Here is a 19,687-nt window from a genome sequence, read left to right as displayed (position 1 = left end):
ACTATGTTGGGGACTTCTGTAATCAGGAATATGTTGGGTGATTCATTTGTTTGAATGTGTAGGAATGGGAATATTCATTTTTATTTAATATTATCTGACATGTTTTACAGTTTCCCTTGTAGATTAATATAACCTTTTTGTGAGGTTTTCAATGTAACTGCAATGTTAAGAGGCCTTCCAATTGTAATACAATTGAAATGCAATCTTGATAATATAAAGAGAGCATGCCCCATCTATTAAAAAAACCTATTAAAAACAAAGTGTTATTCCTTTTATTGTATATTCTTGCAGGACTATTTTGGTGAGATTTTTTTCTCCATGGCTATAATACAGAACCACTATCCATGCATCAATGTTATTGTTCAAAATGATTCATTCTTATTTTGGTATGTAAATAAAACATTACCTTATGGGAATAAATTCAAGTAACAGATACTATCTGTAAAGAAAAAAAATCATGTTTTATCAGAAAGTGAACCACAGACATACCACACAAATGCAATGCACACTTCAAATTCAGTTATTTTTACAGCCATGATTGCAGTTGCCAGAACAGATAGCCAAGGTTTTTTTTTTTTTGGCATTCTACAATTAATAGTTATCGGATGCACTGTCAGTTCTGTAGAGCTTTATTAACATCAATGCAAATACTAATACAGTGGCATGAAAATGTATTTGGCCCCTTTCTGATTTCTGTGTATTTTGAATATTAATCACTCACTGTCATGATTACTCATTACACTCACCTGTGCCCGCTCCTTTGAGGCCAGCTACAGCTGGTTACCTGATTAGTTCCCCCCCCTATTTAAGCCAACTACTGTCACTCGCCCTTTGTCAGTCCGTCTGGAACCTCTGTTTACACAAGGCAAGCATTTTGACTCTGACTCCGGTCGGTCCCGTTTTGTCACCCATTTTCCACTCGTCCGTTCCTGATTTCCCCGTTTGTCCCCAGCTACGACCCATTTTTTGACCCCGACCACGTTCTGATTTCCTGTCCCGGCTAACAACCTTTTTTTCCCGTCTAACCACGTTACAATCTTCCGCTCCGGAAGATCCACTTCCGCATTCAGAACACGATCCGATCCCGTGAGCAGCTTGCTTCCCGCGTCCAGAGAGCACCGGATCGCTGGCGCTGATTTTCCTCTAAACTTATGAGTAACGTTACGCATCTGGGTCCTCCTTCTGTTCTGGTCTTGACACTCACAAAGGTTTCAGGTCATCAAATAAATTTTAATATCACACAGAGTCAACCCAAGGAAATACAAAATGTAGTTATAAAATGTTGGAAAAAATAACATCATGTTAACAGAGAGTAGTTTTTTTAGCCTCTCTGTTCTCAATCTCAGAGCTCTGCGAGTGACCTGTGCATTCTTATTTGCAGTGCGCACTGCTCATCCAGGTATGTGTTTCAGGCACAGAACCTCTGTGCAATTATAAATGTATTTAAAAATAATTGGTTTGACTTTTGTACATTTGTTGTTGGAGTTAATTCAAAACAAGCATAATTAATTTGACCTTGTTTAATATACCTCTGTGTGTTTATATATTTATATAAGTTTTTGAATTTGAACACATTTTTGGTGCATTTCTTGTTACTGTTAATCTTAAACACAAACAATTTGTTACCTTTTTTCGGGTACCTCTGAGCATCTACAGTATATATGTATTTAAGTATATCTTTGGGTTTAAATTCAGTGCATTTGTACATTAGTTGTTGCTGTTCATTTAAAACACAAATAATAAAATTGATTATGTTTGGTTTATTGGTTTCTTTTGTTACTTTTAGATGGCATAGATGACTTTCAGTATCCCGCTTTGTATTTTATCACTTTGAATATTTAGTGTAAATCCACCCTGGCTGCTCTTGTAGTTGAATGTTGTACAATTTCAGGTTATAAACCATAGGTCAAACATGACTGGCTCCTCGTTGAGGTTTTATGTATTGATTCCTGTGTTGCCAATAGAGAAAGTTGCTCGCTTTGCCAAAAATCAAGATGAAATATTTTTTCTGCAGATTTGCAAATCTGTTGTCTGCTTCCATGGCAATCTAACTACAACAGAAACACCTCACATCTAGTATTTAAGTCTATTTGTAATGACCAAGTAGAACACAGAATGAGTAATAAAAGGTGTGCAAATGATCAAGCAATAGGGACTCCCAAATCTTATTTTGCTTAGGATTTTGTAGATTGTAAGTTTATTGTAGATTCAGTTCCCCGGTGTCTTTTTGTGTCACTTCTATAAACAATATATTTTGTATGAAGCATTAAAGTGTAAAGGGCAATATTCTAATAGCCGGCCACATTTTTCTGTGTTTACCATTTTTTTTAATACATTTTTTAGATTTATTTTATTAATCGAGATGTTTATTAAATTTAATAGAGCAGGAGCAAACAAGCACAGTACTTCGTTGGTTTTGGTAAGGAACAAGAATTAAATTGTGTTTTACTTTAGTGGTTCTCAACTAGTCTGACTGCAGGACACACCATCCCACCCCCGTTAGAAGCCACAACCAAAATCAAAAAACATTTCCACTTCTCAGATTTATTGAATGGGAAGATTGTGCAGTTTAAACCAGAGAAAGTAAAACATATTCATGTTTAAAAAAACAAATGACAACTTCTAATACAACTTTAAAAAATAATATTACCTCAAATGCTCGATGAGAAGAAAAAATGGTGCGGTTCGGTCACTTTGAGTCTCTGTAGTTTCTATTTTTCCTTTGTAGCACAAATGTTTAGTTGCATTGCAAAACACAGCGACATCTATTTGCCAAATATTACACAGTGTCCCTTTAATAAAATACAAAACACTTCACACCAGCTTTAGCTTTTTTACAAGACTCAACAGGCACAAACATGAAATGGAAAAAATCGACTACTGAGATTTGTATATTTCAAAATCACTCAAATTATTTAACTTCACAATACACTCTGACACCTGGTAAAATGTGCAGTGCCTGTTTTTGTTTAAAGCACAAAGAGGTAAGACACTGTTCTCAGTTCTTGAAGTTGTCTTCTGAACTACTTAACATGTTTATCTTTAAGAAAGTGTTTTAATTGCAAATGCCACTTCAGTTTTGAAGCCTTCATGCTTTCATGTGCCAGCACTTTGCTGCACAAAACACATTGAAGTTTTTGTCTTCAAGATAATTGAAACCATATAAATAAACACACTTTAGTGGTCTTTCTGTGGTCTGAAATATCAGATATGATTTTGTATTATCAACCCGATTTTTTTTCTTAGCATTATTTTGCCAAGGCAATCCACCAAATACAATTTATGTAGATTTTTACTACATTTTCTGCATAATTGACTCTATTTTAAGTTTTCATTTGTCAAGAAAAATTGCAAACATCAAAATCTCAATGATCAGTTTTGAAATTTTTCTCCATTATATGTTTTTTAGTATTCTTTTCTGGCTTTAATAGAATAATATAGCATTTAGGTACAAAAATGCTGACCAGTAAACCAAAAGCTGACGACAAAATGGCAAATATCTCCACAGCGACAGCAAACTTGCCAGGAGAGCTGACGTACGCTGGGATGAAGGCGATCCACACAGCACAAAATATCAACATGCTAAAAGAGATGAATTTAGCCTCGTTAAAGGTATCTGGCAGCTTTCTTGCCAGAAATGCCAAGACTAGACATATTATCGAAAGAATTCCTATGTAACCCAGCACTGTATAGAAGGCAGCTTCAGATCCAGTGTCGCATTCTAAAATTATCTTATTGCTATAACTAAAAACCATAGTCGGAAAGGGCGGGTTTAATTTCAGCCATAGTACACAAATTAGTATTTGGACGAGCGTGCATGAGAAAACAATAACCCGTTGCCGGGTGGGTCCAAACTTCCCGGCCACCCTGCTGCCAGGGAACGAAGCTCTGAAAGCTGTAACTACTACAATTGTTTTTCCAAGAACGCAGGAGATGCAGAAAGCAAATGTCAAGCCGAACGTCGTGTGGCGCAGCATGCACACCCACACAGTGGGTCTGCCGATGAATGTAAGGGGACAAAGGAAACACAAAACAAGAGAAAATAGCAAGAAGATGCTCAGCTCCGAGTTGCTGGCTTTAATTACTGGAGTGTGTCTGTAGTAGATGAAGATGAACATGGTGACCAGGGATAGAGAAGCCCCCAGCAGCGACACAAAGGTCAGAGCTATGCCCATCGGCTCGTAATAGGTCAGGAACTCAATGGGTTTTGGAACGCACTCACCCCTTTTCTCATTGGACCAAAAATCTTTTGAGCACGGGGTACACTCTGCCGCACCTGGTTGATGGCAATGATCAACTTCATTATCTGAAATTGCGTTTTATGGCTTTTGCATATGTTGATGCACTTACCCGATGTGTTGGCTATTGTGCCATCGCTACAGGGGACACAGTCAAAGCAGCAAATGGGTTCTCCCTTTCGTTGTGCTTTCCTGGTCCCCACCGGACATTCTTCAGAACAGACTGATAAAGGAACCTAAGAAAATGAAAACGGAATTACAGTGAACCCTTGCTACGACACAGATTAATTTTTAAGTTTTTGCCTCTTTACCTATTTGCATGCACTGTGTTGTGCATTCTTACTGGCTAAACAGTCTCAGCTACTTCTCTACCTGAGCATCGATAAAGTTGCATTTAAATATGTACAGTAGAGCCCTGGGATACGGCATAATGCACTTTAAGGTGGAATTTGCAAAGGGAAATTGCTGTATTTAAGGAATGTAAACCTATGGTAATTAGCTAATGCATTATCAACCGCTGGTACCTCTGATAAATACATTAAGATAATAAAATAATATAACGGACAAAAATTTCGAAACTGATCATTGAGATTTTCGATGTTTGCAATTTTTCTTTACAAATTTAAACCTAAAATAGAGTCAATTATGTAGAAAATGTCAATAGCTCAGTTAAAATCTACATAAATTGTATTTGGTGGGTTGCCTTGGAAAAATGATGCTAAGAAAAAAAATCGGGTTGATAATGCGAATTCATTCCTCAAAAAATAGTATATCATACCTACTAACCATCTGTAATGTGTATATATATATATATATATATATATATATGTGTGTGTGTGTGTGTGTAATTCCTAGCGTAAAAGAATAAAAATGGTTTAACTCACAGTTTGTCCTGTCCGCCAAACGATATCATCATCCCATATGCTTAACTTGTAGTTGCCGTTATCAGCCATGATGAAATGACCTAGTGTTACATGTTTCACTTTCCCGTCTATCAGTTGCCAGTTGATGAGGTCGTAAGAAGCAGGTGGGTCGCCATTTTCATCGAAAAAGACAGTGTCCCCAAATTGGTTCATAAATTTTACCCTTTGGAGGTAATAGGCCACCTTAAAAAAGAAGCATTGATAAATGAATCAAATTATTATAGCTTCATGTTTGTTATTAGCTCAGAACGTGGTTGTTTTTTTGTTTAGAGGTAAATTAGTCAATCATACCTGTTTCGGCTGGATTTTGGACACATTCATACACGGTCTTGCTGTCGTGCTACCAGCAGAATTACAGAAAAGCAGATTATGCAGAGCGTGTGCAATGGCATAAACGGCCTTGTACACATTATAAGAAACTCTGAGCTGAGTGACATTGAAGAAAACGTCCTGAGAATTATTCAATGTTTCGTTGCCGGTGCATTTGTCAAATGAGGTGTCCGCTTGATCTCCCGATAGAGCAAGTTTGCAGCCTGTCATTATTTCCCAGAATTTCCTAACAAATGCTGCGCTAGAATTTGAGTAAGGACTGATACTCCTCAAGAAGGGTATCAACTTAGGAATGGCCATTTTAGGCACAACAAAGCCGAGGGCACCTCCGAATCCTCGATACATTTCCGGGGTGGATATTTGAGGGGCTGTTATCCAGGCTTCACTGGCGATCCACTGTATTTCTGTTATGTTCTCTTTAACCAGTTCTTTCATTAACGGGTAAAAGTCGCTCTCCGCTACGAATGCAAGAATAACTTTAACACTTGATTGTTTGATTATTTCCACCACATTAAAGACCTTTTCCATAGAGTATGTGTGTTTTATTGTCACTACGAATGGCACACAAACCCCTATTTTTTCAACTTCCTCTTTAAAGGCAAGAACACCGTTACGGCCATAGTCATTGTCAGAATGTACGGCCCCGATCCACCGCCAGCCAAACCGTTTAACCAAGGCAGCCAAAGCTTTGGCTTGGAAATAGTCACTGGAAATGGTTCGAAAAAACGAAGGATACTTTGACCGGTCACTTAAACAGGCACATGTTGAGAAGTAACTCACCTATAGGGCAAAAAAAAGGAAATGTTTGAATCAAATATGACACAATAATAGAGCAGGGGTCCCCGACCCTAAGAACACCTGAGTAGTCTTTTGAAATTAGCTCACCATTGATCGATTAATCATTCCGGTTTTCTTAAAAATCTGATTTCTAACAGGCATAAATCACTGACATAATCACTGATTTTAAATACATGATCAATTCTTCCCCCAATTTTTTTTTACATCTAAATCACTTCAAATCACCCACATACAAGGTAGATGTTCCGCGAATGACCGAGCCATTTTTATTTAATTCTATTATTTCCGACCTTGTTTTAACATAATCAAATGATAGTAAAACTTGATCATGTAACATGATAAGATGTTAATTTAGAAATGCATAACAAACTGGTAACCCTTGGCTCTATTTGGTACCAAATAAAGGAGCTCTCAGCTTCGAAAAGGTTGTTGACCCCTACAATAGACACTAAAGACCTCACGATTGGTACTTGGAAGGGTCCCAGTGTCCCAGCCACAGCAATAGACTGGGAAGATCCAGACTCGGCTATGAGGGCAGATATTGCCGGGAGACATGATGAAACATGTCCTGTGTCTTCTGCTCCACTGGCGAGGGTTAGAGCCGCACGCAAAGTGTTAGTGGTAGATGCACATGAGTCGAGGATCCTGTACCCCAGTGATATGTTTGGCAGGAGTGTTATATCATTGTTAATCTCTTCAATTGCAAATACCATCACTTGAGTCCATCGAAAAGCTCGCAAGTCAAATCTAAGAAAAAAATCAAAGTATATCAAAAAGATAACCTCATATTACAGCAGATATAAGTCAACTCACCCTGTGCACTTGACCCCAGGGGGGGTGTGCTCGAATGTCGAGGTGCGCCTTATCTCTTTGGTAAAAACTGGGAAAATGCCCCCAATCATTATGTCTCCTCTTTGTGAAAGGCTGGGCATGTGAAACCTGCCCGACAACTCACAGTCATGTAGAGTTTTAAAGTGCAAAACAGACAAGAAAGTGGATAAAATGATGGCAATGCCAAGCATGCTTGCTGTGCATTATTTAAGCGAGCTGTGCACTCAAGGTGATTGAATCGGTTCTCTTAAATAAACAGTGGAAATAACCCCCATCGGGGCCAAACACCAGGTGTTGGTATTAATGTGTAGTCATGGAACACACAAAAGAATATGAATGGAATATAGCCAACGATAAATAGGATGTTGATTTTACTTTTTATTTGTATTAATTTTGTTTATACCCGTGCCCTGACTACGTTTGGACGCTTTTTCAACTTATGATAATGTATACATCATTGTAACAATCATTTGTAAGTCAATTTAGAAATGTTCATATTGTTCAAATAACGATATACAGTTTAAAGCTCCGGAGGTTTTTTTATTTCTTTCCATCTGTCTCCTCTTTACTCTCGATCAACTATCCAATCCATAAAACCTGGCCCAAATATGCAGTTGCACGTTTAAATTTAAGAAATGGGATCAGGCATGATACAACAGAATGAGCGAGACACGAGGACATGACAATAAAACATAAGGTACGTCATTATTTTTTTACAGAACGTTTTGAATTTATTATTTTATGGTAGTTAGTTATTGGTAGCGTTTTTGTTGCTGTTGCTATGCATTTTTACTGTAACCTGTTTATTGGGACCTGTTTATGGCCATACCACCTTGGGAACACCCGATCTCAGGAAGCTGAGCAGGGTCGGGCCTGGTTAGTACTTGGATGGGATACAGCCTGGGAACACCATGTGCTGTGAATCTGTCATTTGGTGCATGCTCTGCTGTAACAGCATTGACTATAGCCACAGGTACAGTCGGTAAAAATGAATTTCCCTAGGGCAGGGGGTCTCCAACCTTTTTCAAATTGAGTTTGTTACTAATTAGCGCAAAGGGCATCCAATTTAAAAAGCTGTTTTAAAATAATAACTTATCATGTTATTTCTATGTTGTTACTATGATATTCCTGGGTCAATTATTGGAACTAGGGTTGAATAGACCTAATGTACTGCAAAAAAAATAATATTAATAATTTCACTAGAAAATCACAATAATCCAGCACTGGTGAGTTATTTTCAGAACAGATCCACGGGCACCAAAGCTGTCTTTAGAGAGCATCCTGGTACCCGTGGGCACAGACACCCCTGGTCCAAGGGAACCAAAAAAATAAATAATGTTGAATTCATATAAAACGAAAAAATAAAAAATTACTAAAACACAATCATCTCAAGGACTAGTATTCACTATTATTTCCATCACATGCCTTTTAAGACTGTTAATATTATGTAACATTTAGGTCCAAAAATGCTAACCCATAAACCAAAAGCTGACGACACAATGGCAGATGTCTCCACAGCGACTGAAAACTTGCCAGGGGAGCTGACGTACGCTGGAACGAAGGCGATCCACACTGCACAAAATATCAACATGCTAAAAGAGACAAATTTTGCTTAAATAAAATTATCTGGCAGCTTTCTTACTAGAAATGCTAGAACTACACATATGAGCGAAATAAATCTTATGTAAACCAGCCCTGCATAGAAGGCAGTTTCAGATCCAGTGTTGCGTTTTAAAACTAGTTTATTGCTGCAACTAAAAATTATAGCTGGGCAGGATTGGTTTATTTTCAGCCAAAGCACACATATTAATATGTGGATGAGAGCGCATGAGCAAACGATAATTTGTTGCAGTTTGGTTCCAGCGACCTTGCTGCCTGGATGTGACGACCACTATTGTTTTTCCCAAGAGGCAGAAGATGCAGAAAGTGAACATCAAGCCGTACGCTGTGTGCCGCAGCGTGCACAGCCACCCTGTGGGTCTGTCAATGAATGTAACAGGACAAAGGAAGCAAAACACAAAAGAAAATAGGAGGAATATGCTCAGCTCCGAGTTGCTGGCTTTAATTGCTGGAGTGTGTCTGTAGTAGATGAAGAAAAGTTTCACACGCATTCATACACAGTTCTTGTCGTCATATTACCAGCAGAATTACAGAAAAGCAGGTTATGCAGAGCATGTGCAATTGCGTAAACAGCATTGTAAACATTGTAAGAAACATCGAGTTGAGTGACATTAAAGAAAAACATCCTGGAATTTGTTGATTGTTTCATTGCCGGTGCATATGGCATATGAGGTCTCAGTTTGCTTCCCCGGTAGAACAGCTTTGCAGCCTGTCATTATCTCCCAGAACTCCCTGACAAAGGCTGACTTTGTATCTGCGTCATGTCCATGAGGAAGGGCTTTATTTTTGGAATAGTCACCTTATGCACAACAAAGCCTAGGGCTCTGCCAAAAGCACGGTACATCTCTGGGTTGGGTGATAGAGAGGCTGTTAAACAGGCTTCACTTGCGATCCACTACAAATCTTTGATGGTCTTGGGTAACGAGCTCCCTTATTAGAGGATAAAAGTCGCCTTTGGGTCCAAATGCAATAATAACTTTCAAGTTTTATCGTTTGATAATTTCCACAACAGCCTGGATCTTTTCCACAGAGTACGCTGGAGTATAGTGCCGACAAATGCAATGAACACTCCCAACTTTTTAACGTCTTCTTTAAAGGCAAGGACCCAGAGATGCCGGTAGTCTTTGTCGGACTGTATCGCTCCGATCCACCGCTAGCCAAAACGTTTTATGAGGGCTGCCAAACCTTTTCCTTGGAAATAGTCGCTGGCAATGTTCCCTCTAATTTTCCACGGGTCTGAGCGTTCACACAAAGTCGGTGAGCAACGCTTGAAACAACAGTGAGCAACCATAATCCCAAGTGTTGCAAGATAATTAAGTATCAAACATGTCCAAAACTTGACATCAAGTTACATTTTGCTGAGTTTCCGGCAATGCAAAATTATTTCTGTCTTTTGAATGGATTGACTCATGTACTATTGCAAAGGTTGTACGGCCTACAAACGTCGTTTCTTCTTACAATTCTTTCACAAGATATCCATTTCTTTTTTTTTCCTGATATATTTTGTCGCATAATATTAACATTTTGGGGAACTTATTTAGTCGGTTGTAAGATACAGAACTGTACTTAATCACATTTTTAGTGGAAGTACAATGTTGGCAACAAGATTCACTTGATATAATTGGGAATTATTTGAAGTAACACAAACTTTCTCTTCTTTTTCCGTGTTTTTTTTTCAACTTTTTTTTAAATTCCTTTAAAAAAAGTCTCAGTGTGTTTATTTTTTCCAAGCTGTTACTTTTTTTTTTTGTTCTCTATCTACTTTTTTCCTATGTTTCTTTCTTTTCTTTTTTTCTGGCTTTTTTCCAAATTTTTCCTTCTTTTTTTTCTTTCTTTTGTTTCTTTTTTTCAGCTTTTCACTACTTTTTCATTTTGGTATTTTTTTATTTTTTGTTCCCCCTTCTTTTAAGTCATTTTGTGCATAATTTTACATAATATTTGGTCATGTTGGGATTAAAGAAGCAAAAACAACCTAAAGAGCCGTTTAGGACCCGAAAGAGCTGGTTCCTTTTAGTGAGCCTACCCGAAGAAGCCTGTTCTCGACAAACTTTACTAACTTTACTCAACTTCGTTCTACTTCGACTCGCATTTAGGACACACCGTCAGGGGAACCCGTGTATTTTTACCTTCATGCACTGTAACTTTGACTTAAGTCACTTCTTGATTAGTAATTTCGAGCCCTCATTTTTGTGCGCTGGGAAATAAGAAACAGTCAAAAGCAGACACAGCAATTTTTTTTTAACACCCCTTTGAACTATTGTCCCAACTGCACAGCCTTCATAGCGTGCCTGTTATGAATGCTCGGTCTTGTTTGTTTTCTGAAAATCTACTGCACTTACTGGTAAGTTGTTTAGCATTTAACAATGAAAATATACTAAATCCTCAGATATTCTGGTTGATCACAATGCACTGTATTATTTTGAACACCACTTTATATGTAAATCAGTCAGTGCCCATATGCCAGGCAGACTTTTAAGTGGGTGACTGAGTGTACTTTACCCTTATTCTAATACTAACAACCTGGTAGTAACATAAATACCAACATAGTAACAACATTGTAGCAACATGATGTTATTTGAGAAATGCATATCAAACTGGAAGGCCTTTGCTTAAACAAGTAACAAAAAGCAAGTTTCCAAAAGGCTCTTGATCCTTGCAATAGCCAATAAATATCTCACAATTGGGACTTTGAACGGTCTGAGTGTCCCACCCTGCGCTATAGACTGGGAAGATCCGGACTCGGCTATGAGAGCAGAAATCTTTAGGAGACAAGACGAGCCAAGTTCTGTCCCTTCTGTTCCACCGGCAAGGGTTTGTGCTGCATGCAAAGTGATCATGGGAGATGCACATGAGTTGAGGATCCTGTACCCTAGTGATATGTTCGGCAGAATATTCATATCTTTATTGATCTTTTCAGTTGCAAATGCCATAACTTGCGTCCATCGTAAAGATCTCAGGTCAAATCTATAATAAAAATGAAAAACAAAACAAAAACAGGCAGTGATGAATCAATACCCACTTTAATGGATTGTTCAGAAACTTGAAAATCTCACCCTGCACACTTGACTCTGGGAGGGATTTCCTGAAACGTTGCTATACTATTAATTTTTTTGTTATAAACTGGGACAATGCCCCCAATCGTTATGTCTCCTTTCTTCATAATTCCGGGCACATTAAACCTGCAAAACAGCCCAAACTCTCTTAGTGTGTCGAAATGTAAAATAGACAAGAGAGACGACAAAAAGATGGCACTGGCCGGCATGTTTGCTCTAAACTATTTAAAAGAGACCCGCACTCTGCTCTTCATCTCATCTCATCTCATTAGACGTACCGCTCATCCTCATCCTCAGCCATCTCTGGGCAGTGGGCAGGGGACACCCTGAACTGGTTGCCAGCCAATCGCAGGGCACACGGGGACAGACAACTCACTCGCTCATTCACACCTAGGGACAATTTGGACCGGCCAATTCACCTGAAATGCATGTTTTTGGAACGTGGGAGGAAACCGGAGTGCCCGGAGGAAACCCACGCAAGCACGGGGAGAACATACAAACTCCGCACAGGAAGTCCGGAGCTGGATTTGAACCCACGACAGGTTCCCATGACATGAACTGTGCCGCACAAGCGCTAACCACTGCGCCGCCGTGCTGCCCCACTCTGCTCTTATATAATAGAATTAATCTGTTGTCCTAATGAGCAGTGGAAAGAAACCCTCAGGGGGCAGCTGTCAGGGTTTCATATTAATGTGTGCTCACAACACGAGTAGGATTTGAGTAACTGATTCCTCAAAATTTATGAAACACTATTCAAAATGTATTAAGACAAAATACAGTAATTAAGTTTGATTAAAAAAATGTCAATGTTGATGTAAAAACATAGTTTGCGTTGCGAAAGTACATTACACTTAAGGACATGACATATATCCATTCGGAAGTGGGAGTTATAAAGTGAAATTGCCTTTTAGTATAGTATATAGTAAGTACTACTTTTGTGTAATATGTACCCGGTATATATGCATATAATTAAATAGCATTGAGAGTAAATATACATCTAAAGGAAAATTTGTATTTTATTTACCTTTGTTGTGTTGTTGCAAGCTGGTAGAGTTGAATAGCGGAAGGGGGGAGGAGACAGCAACACCGATTAAAAATAAAATTTATTTTAAAACTTGTATGTATGAGGATTGTCAAAGATTTAGAAGATATCCCCGCTAAAATCGCCTCCTCTATTTTATTAATAATCCGGATTGCCAATCGGTTACCCTAACCCACTGACTAGAAAAAAAAGTTTTTAGCTAATCTCATACTTGTCGAAGACTTGAAATTGGTTGGGGGCTAAAATATGCTTGTTAAGTGGTGAAGTGAATTTTTAGTGCCTTATGTTTTTGTGATACTCTATAACAAACTTTTTAGAAACTTTGAGATGGGTGAGTTTGTTATAAAATCAGAAACGCTTGTTATGAAATCATTTTATTGAATGAAAGAAAAATATACAGGTTAAAAAGTTGAATTCCTATTACATCAGCAATTTTTGAGGCTGATTGGAATTATCGTTATTTTCTTTGATGACAACACAATGAACCTTGTTCACAATAAGATTACAGGTGACATTACAAGACAAAAACGTAATATAAACCATAAAAGAAGAAATTAGACAAAAAAAGAAAGCTAGGATAGATACATTTTACAATGTAATGCGTGCAGACTGGCATAAATTGTAAATTAGGGACACTTAAAGATTTCTTGATGGTATTTTTCCCAAGAGATGTTTTCTTGTGTTTCTTTCAGGCCTGAAAATAATAATGTAGCACTTTGGACCAAATATGCTAATAAGCAATCCAAAACTGGAGGCTAAAATGGCAAAAATCTCCACAGCAACTGTAAACTTCCCAGGAGAACTTACATAGGCTGGGATAAAGGTGATCCACACTGCACAAAATATCAGCATGCTGAATGTGATCAACTTTGCTTCGTTGAAAGTGTCTGGCAACTTCCTGGCCAGAAAAGCCAAAATAAAACACAAAAGGGCTAGAAATCCAATGTAACCCAACACACCCCAAAACCCAATTGCTGTACCCAATGCACATTCTAGGATTATCTTCTCCTTGTAGTAGTTGAGATTCATGGCAGGGAATGGCGGATTTGTACACAGCCAAACGATACAGAAAATAACCTGAACCAGAGTGAGTGTAACGACGCTGAGCCTCTGCTGAGTATGCCCGAACAATTTGATACTCTTCCCTGGAAATCTGGCTCGAAAAGCCATCAGCACCACTACTGTTTTCCCTAGTACACAAGAGATACAGAGCACAAAGGTGATCCCGAAGGCCGTGTGGCGCAGCATGCACGACCACTCGGTTGGTCGACCGATAAAAGTTAGAGAGCATAGAAAACATAATTTCAAGGAAATGAGTAACAGGAAGCTCAGTTCCGAGTTGTTGGCTTTGACGATGGGAGTCTCTTTGTGGACGAAAAATATTAGGAATGTCAGAAAAGCTAGAAACACACCGAAGCAGCTTATAGCGGTTAAAAGTGCACCCATGATCTCTCTATGGGAAAGGAACTCGGTTGGTTTTGGATGGCAGCTGTCTTTTTGGGCATTCGGCCAGAATTCTGGTGGACACGGCAAGCATTCAAGAGAATCTGGAGACAGAAAGCATTATCATTTCATTGAAAAATGGTCAATTGCCTTGAAAAACCTAATACAGTGGAGCCCCGTAATATGGTATCCCCGCTTTACGACGTTTTCTCTCATTAGAGTGGAATAAGATGTGTTTTGGCCCTTCTTACCCCACTATACGACGTCAACAATAAACGGTTTTGCGCGCCCCAAAAACTTTAAATATTTGAACTCTGCAGTTTATGTGTATATGACGAGTAACATCTACACAATATATTTTTACTATTGGTTGAAGTCACATAAAATGATGGTTTGCTTTTGGTTTGTGTCACGGCATTACAAACATAGATATGCTCTTGGCTAAACTATCTCCCACAATGCCTTTCTCTTGCGTCTCTCAGTACAGAATTTTGTGTGCTTCCTAAAGATTTTTCGCCTTGGGAAAACAAAACAGTATTTTTTGTACTCTATTAGCGATGGGTCCTAAGGATTGCAGAGATGCAAAACTGAGGAACAAAAACATTATAACCATGGAAACTAAGCTTGGAGTTATCAAGGTGAATGAAGAAGGCACACAAATCAAAACACTCGATAAGATGCATGGCCGTAACAAATTGAAGGTCAAGTCAAGTCATGTCAAGACTGTTATTAAAAATAAGGAGGCTGTTAAAGCGAGGAAATCTTCTGAGTGCATGACCATCCTCGCAAATTGACGTTTGAAAATCAGTTTTAAATATAATCCAGTGTCTCCCTCTTCATCCACCCACTAAGTCTACTGTATCAGCTCAAATCCCGTCACACTATAGGTAGATAAAATGTAGTTTTTCCTTTATATGTACGCAACCGTTCAAAAGTTTGAGGTCACATAGAAATATTCATTATTTGACTAAAACAACGTTTGAATGATAAAAGAATTAAAAACAAAAATAAATAAATCATTATTTCTAGCTTCCCAATTTCTCAACTCCACTTATTATTTATTTTTCAAGACATCTAGGTTGACTATCTATTTAGTCTAGATCTAGACGATTGTATGAATTCCGATTTGTGCGCTTGTGTGTTTGTGTTCGTATGTAGCTCATAGGCCCTAAAACGGCTGAACTGAATTTTCGTGCAAATTTACACAGTAGTCTTTAGCTAGGCTTTGTTCCCCCCAAAAAATCTATAAACATCTGCTTTCATGTACAATCAGTTGTGTAGTTGCATGTGGTCACACTGCTCTTTGGCACTCCCTAGTGGCTCCCTGTTGCTCTTTCAACAAACCACCTTGGCAACACCGAGCCCTGAAACACCAAGCCCAACAAAGCCAAGCCTGGCAACGCCAAGCCTGTTTGACCAATAAGAAAATGGGACATTTTATTGAAAACACACTATTGTCTGAGAGACCTCAAACTTTTGAACAGTAGTGAATATTTAGAATGTTATTTGATTATTTGTACTTGGATTACATATAAATATTACTTACTATATACTACTTTGTTATATTAATCTGGGGTACCTAGGGTTAATTACATAGGGCTTCTATCCTGATCTCAGAACATATTGATGTTTTTTCCCGGGAGTCTGCAGTATTCCCTATGTTTATTAATAATTGAATTGTAAGCAGCAATTTCACTTCAGGCCAGAGCTGGGTAAAAAGGTGGTGACTTTTGCAATAGAGCTTATAACATTGGACAGGACGGATTTCACCTGGAATCCCTCACCTGTCTGATTGCTTATTGTCCCTTCTGGGCATTCAAAACAGTCAAAGCAGCACACAGGCTTGTTCTTGTTGATTGCCTTACGGGTCCCAAAGGGACATGGCTCCCTGCACACAGACCTTGGCACCTGTATGGATTAAACAAAGCTGGAATAGATATTTAGGATTAAGTGATAAAAAATGAACATAAAGCTAATTACTTTACCCCAGGGCTATTTCCTCCCCAAACTATCTCGGCATCTTCTTTCAGTTTAAGCCTTCTCCCGTCGGGAAGAGACGTGTCGTACCGGCCGATGTTTTTGATCTCCACTGAGCCGTCGTCTCTCATTTGCCAGTTGACTAAGTCATACTCAGCTACAGTGTCGCCATCGTCATTGAAAAAAACCTTGGCTCCGTTCTGAAGTGTAAAATTCACGTATTTCATGTGCTGCAACACCTAAGACATTTAAGAGCTGTTGAAACCTTTGTCATGAGGAAATACACATAATGTCCGTTTTATATTTACCATTTTAGGCTGGACCTCACTTTTGTTTACACATGAATTTCCTGTGATTGGGTTTGAACCATTTTCACATTGTAACAATCTGTGAATGGCATGTGCAACCAAATACACAGCTTTGTACACATTATTCTCAGGCCTGAAGTGTCTCACTTCTGTGTAGTCACTGGAGACAGTCTTTAGGTCCTCATTACCAGTGCACAGCGTCGAGGTGTTGGAGGGCGAAAAGCTGCAATCGAAGAACTTCTCCCAGAAAGACTTAATTATAGAGCTTTGAGGCTCGTCTGACGGTTTCAAAGCAAGCAGGAACTCCCCCAACCCAGGTATAGACGCCTGTGGGATGGCGAAGCCCATCGCGCCATGGAGTATATTTTTCCTCTCTACTGTAGCAAGGTCGTGTTGCGTGATCCATGCTTCGCTGCCTACCCAATGCTTCCCACTGACATTGTAACTGGATATTCTGGATAAGAAGGACTTCGTATAAGATAAGGACATGAACAGCAGGACCACTTTGGATGAGGATTCCGTCAACATCTTTACAATGGCCCTTAATTTTTTCTTAGAAGTTCTTGTGTAAACCAGATGATACTCAACGCAAATGCCCTCTTTCATTGCTTCCATCACAAACTCAGATACGCCTTTATTGGAGTATGAGCTAGGAGAATGAATGATCCCCACCCAACGCCAGTCAAAATACTTCATAAGCTGCACCAGGCCTAGCACCTGAAAGTGGTCACTTGGCACCGTCCTGAAGAAGGAGGGGTAGAGCGTCTTATCTGACAAGCAGGCACACGTCGAAAGATGGCTGACCTTCAAACGCAAAAAAAAACAATAAGTTAAATCAATTCTACCACACGCCCTACCATTTTCTATATATTCCATAGCAGGGGTCACCAACACACGGTGGGTACCAGGTAACCCTTAAAGAACACCTTAATAGCCCATGGACTGGTTTAGAAAAACTCACCAGTGATGAATTATTGTGGTTTCTAGGAAATTTGATTTTGTAATTGTCTTTAGAAACCATTGACATCACCAATGTCTTTAAATACATTGTCATCCCCCCCCCCCCCCCCCCCCAAAAAAAAATTTCTTTAACAAGGCAGATGTTTTAGTGGTTGATTTAGCCTATATTAACCCTACTTCTATTAATTACACACACTGTCAAATATATATATATATATATATATATATATATATATATATATATATATATATATATATATATATATATATATATATATATATATATATATATATATATATATATATATATATATATATATATAGCCTATTTTAAGGAAGACCTTAACAGAATAGATTATAATTTTTCGTAACAGTGAAACAGAGAAATTATAAAGTGCCATTCTAACTGTACAGGAACACCTAGAAGGTAGCATACCACATTTTAAAATAATACATTAAGGGCAATTGTATAAAGATAAGCAAAACATGAAAAAATAAAATAAAGAACGGAATCCTTGCATGTCATTATTGACTTTTCCAATCGAAGCATTTTGCAGCGCTGAGGAAGACTATCCATAGTTTACTACGCTTATTTTGGAAATATGTTGCTGTTAATGTCATGAAACCAATTTCATTTGCATTACTGTTATGATGCACTTACAATTTAGGCAGGTCTACAAGCATTTTTTTGCCCCTCTTTTATTACATGTTTATCCTGGAGTGCCACATTTAATTTTGTTGTAAACAATGTTCACTGCCCTATTTTCAATAACAATCCTAAATATTAACATAACAACAACATACTTAAATCATGATTAGTTGTTATTTTAGAAATTCTTATCAAACTCGTAGCCCTTTGCCCTTTGACAAAAAAGTAGCTTGAAAAAGTTTGGAGAGTCCTGTTTAATATTATCCAAACTCGTAAGAAGCTCCTCACCTGTGGAATAGACAACGGGCTTAGAATCATGTTGATATCCTGGCTAATTCCAGAGGAGGAGTGCCCAAGGAGTGCTTGGATTCGACCACCGCATACGGACTCCTCCTTACTTATGGCTTCTACCGCCGCTCGTATCAGGTTTTCACTCCCGCAGCCGTTGTAAATTCGATAGCCCAGACTTACACCCGGGAGGAGATTCTCGTTCCTGTTGATCTCTTCCACCGTAAACATCAAAGTTCGTAAGAACTTCAGTTCTCTGTCGTTCCATCTGTAGAGCATTCTAAGCGATAAATGTGTGACTTTGAGATGGAGTTTGGTACATACAGTATACTCACTTTGAGCAGTAGTAATCTGGCAAGGCCTGATAGTCATTCTTGATGAGTTTCCGAGTGCTTGTCATGGAGAAGACCCCTCCTATCAGAAGATCACCTTCCATGGATAACTCTAAGAAGCCTGTTTGCCCAATCAGTTTGCATGTTTGGTTCTCTGCTTTAGTGGTTGCCCACAATCCGATGAGGATCAGAACAGACCAACCCATTGTTAACCGACCTCCGCCTTCCTGACGCAACACTGACCTTGGGACCTGACCTTTATAGAGAAGACAGCAGCCAATGTGTGTGCTCTTCAATCCCCAAAGGAATATCACATTTTTTTGCAGGTTATAATTTTTGTGACTAGGTCACTGATTAATCGTCATATATGAAGAAGAAAAATGCCCATCTTTGGTTTTGTAAATACTATAGACCCCAGGATACAACATATTTACTTTATGGTGTGGAATAAGATGCTTTTTAGCCACTTTTTTCAGTATTTTCACTACTATATAACATCAACAACTCATTACTGCGCTTAAAAAACACAAACTTTGCGGTATCTGTGCGTTACAAGTAATGTCTCTAAAATTCCTGTCTGCAATTGAATAGAGTTATATGTGTAAAATGCTGGACCCCTCTTGGGTTGCATCACAGCATCATGAAAATGCCAATATACTATTAGCTGAACTACCTCCCAAAACACCTTTCTCTTTCTTCATCCAGTTCTAAATCTTGTGAGCTTTTTAAAGACTTTGCCAGTCTGCAATACAGTACTGTTTTTTTTTACAGTGAAGAAAATAATTATTTGAACGCCCTGCTATTTTGCTATTTCTCCCACTAAGAAATCACGGAGGGATCCAAAATTTTCGTTGTAGGTGCATGTCCGCTGTGAGTGAGATAAACCAAAAGGAAA

The 19,687-nt window shown here is 38.5% G+C and overlaps 2 protein-coding genes and 2 pseudogenes across 2 annotated transcripts; all 4 read right to left on the bottom strand.

Moving 5' to 3' along the window:
* Nucleotides 1-3,365: 3,365 nt before the first annotated feature.
* Nucleotides 3,366-7,239, bottom strand: LOC148357626 (extracellular calcium-sensing receptor-like). The gene is made up of 6 exons (XM_088346099.1): nucleotides 7,103-7,239; nucleotides 6,751-7,036; nucleotides 5,453-6,271; nucleotides 5,123-5,344; nucleotides 4,351-4,474; nucleotides 3,366-4,276 (listed from the first exon to the last, which is right to left on the bottom strand). The coding sequence occupies exons 1-6, from the start codon at nucleotides 7,219-7,221 to the stop codon at nucleotides 3,366-3,368; spliced, it is 2,481 nt and encodes an 826-aa protein (XP_088202225.1). The 5' UTR covers nucleotides 7,222-7,239.
* Nucleotides 7,240-8,537: 1,298 nt separating this feature from the next.
* On the bottom strand, nucleotides 8,538-9,231 carry LOC148357625 (vomeronasal type-2 receptor 26-like; annotated as a pseudogene).
* A 120-nt stretch (nucleotides 9,232-9,351) lies between these two features.
* LOC148357624 (vomeronasal type-2 receptor 1-like) lies at nucleotides 9,352-11,683 on the bottom strand (annotated as a pseudogene).
* A 1,788-nt stretch (nucleotides 11,684-13,471) lies between these two features.
* Nucleotides 13,472-18,998, bottom strand: LOC148357623 (extracellular calcium-sensing receptor-like). Its single transcript, XM_088346097.1, has 6 exons — nucleotides 18,796-18,998; nucleotides 18,461-18,740; nucleotides 16,564-17,367; nucleotides 16,264-16,494; nucleotides 16,063-16,186; nucleotides 13,472-14,382 (listed from the first exon to the last, which is right to left on the bottom strand). The coding sequence occupies exons 1-6, from the start codon at nucleotides 18,996-18,998 to the stop codon at nucleotides 13,472-13,474; spliced, it is 2,553 nt and encodes an 850-aa protein (XP_088202223.1).
* Between the last annotated feature and the right edge of the window lie 689 nt (nucleotides 18,999-19,687).

This window comes from Urocampus carinirostris, chromosome 10, assembly GCF_059441175.1.
Source record: "Urocampus carinirostris isolate Australia breed hairy pipefish chromosome 10, RoL_Ucar_1.0, whole genome shotgun sequence".
NCBI classification, from domain to species: Eukaryota; Metazoa; Chordata; class Actinopteri; order Syngnathiformes; family Syngnathidae; genus Urocampus; species Urocampus carinirostris.
This window is presented reverse-complemented; position numbering and strand designations above follow the sequence as displayed.

What these genes read in the sequence shown, in the direction of transcription:
- LOC148357623 (XM_088346097.1), bottom strand. Translation starts at nt 18,998, where the DNA reads ATGGGTTGGTCTGTTCTGATCCTCATCGGATTGTGGGCAACCACTAAA. An exon ending in GTGAGGTCCAGCCTAAAATG is followed by an intron (nt 16,495 to 16,563) that starts GTAAATATAAAA and finishes TAAATGTCTTAG; the next exon opens with GTGTTGCAGCACATGAAATA. An exon ending in GACAATAAGCAATCAGACAG is followed by an intron (nt 14,383 to 16,062) that starts GTGAGGGATTCC and finishes TTCTGTCTCCAG; the next exon opens with ATTCTCTTGAATGCTTGCCG.
- LOC148357626 (XM_088346099.1), bottom strand. Translation starts at nt 7,221, where the DNA reads ATGCCCAGCCTTTCACAAAGAGGAGACATAATGATTGGGGGCATTTTC. An exon ending in CCTGGGGTCAAGTGCACAGG is followed by an intron (nt 7,037 to 7,102) that starts GTGAGTTGACTT and finishes TTTTTTTCTTAG; the next exon opens with ATTTGACTTGCGAGCTTTTC. An exon ending in CCAAAATCCAGCCGAAACAG is followed by an intron (nt 5,345 to 5,452) that starts GTATGATTGACT and finishes TTCTTTTTTAAG; the next exon opens with GTGGCCTATTACCTCCAAAG.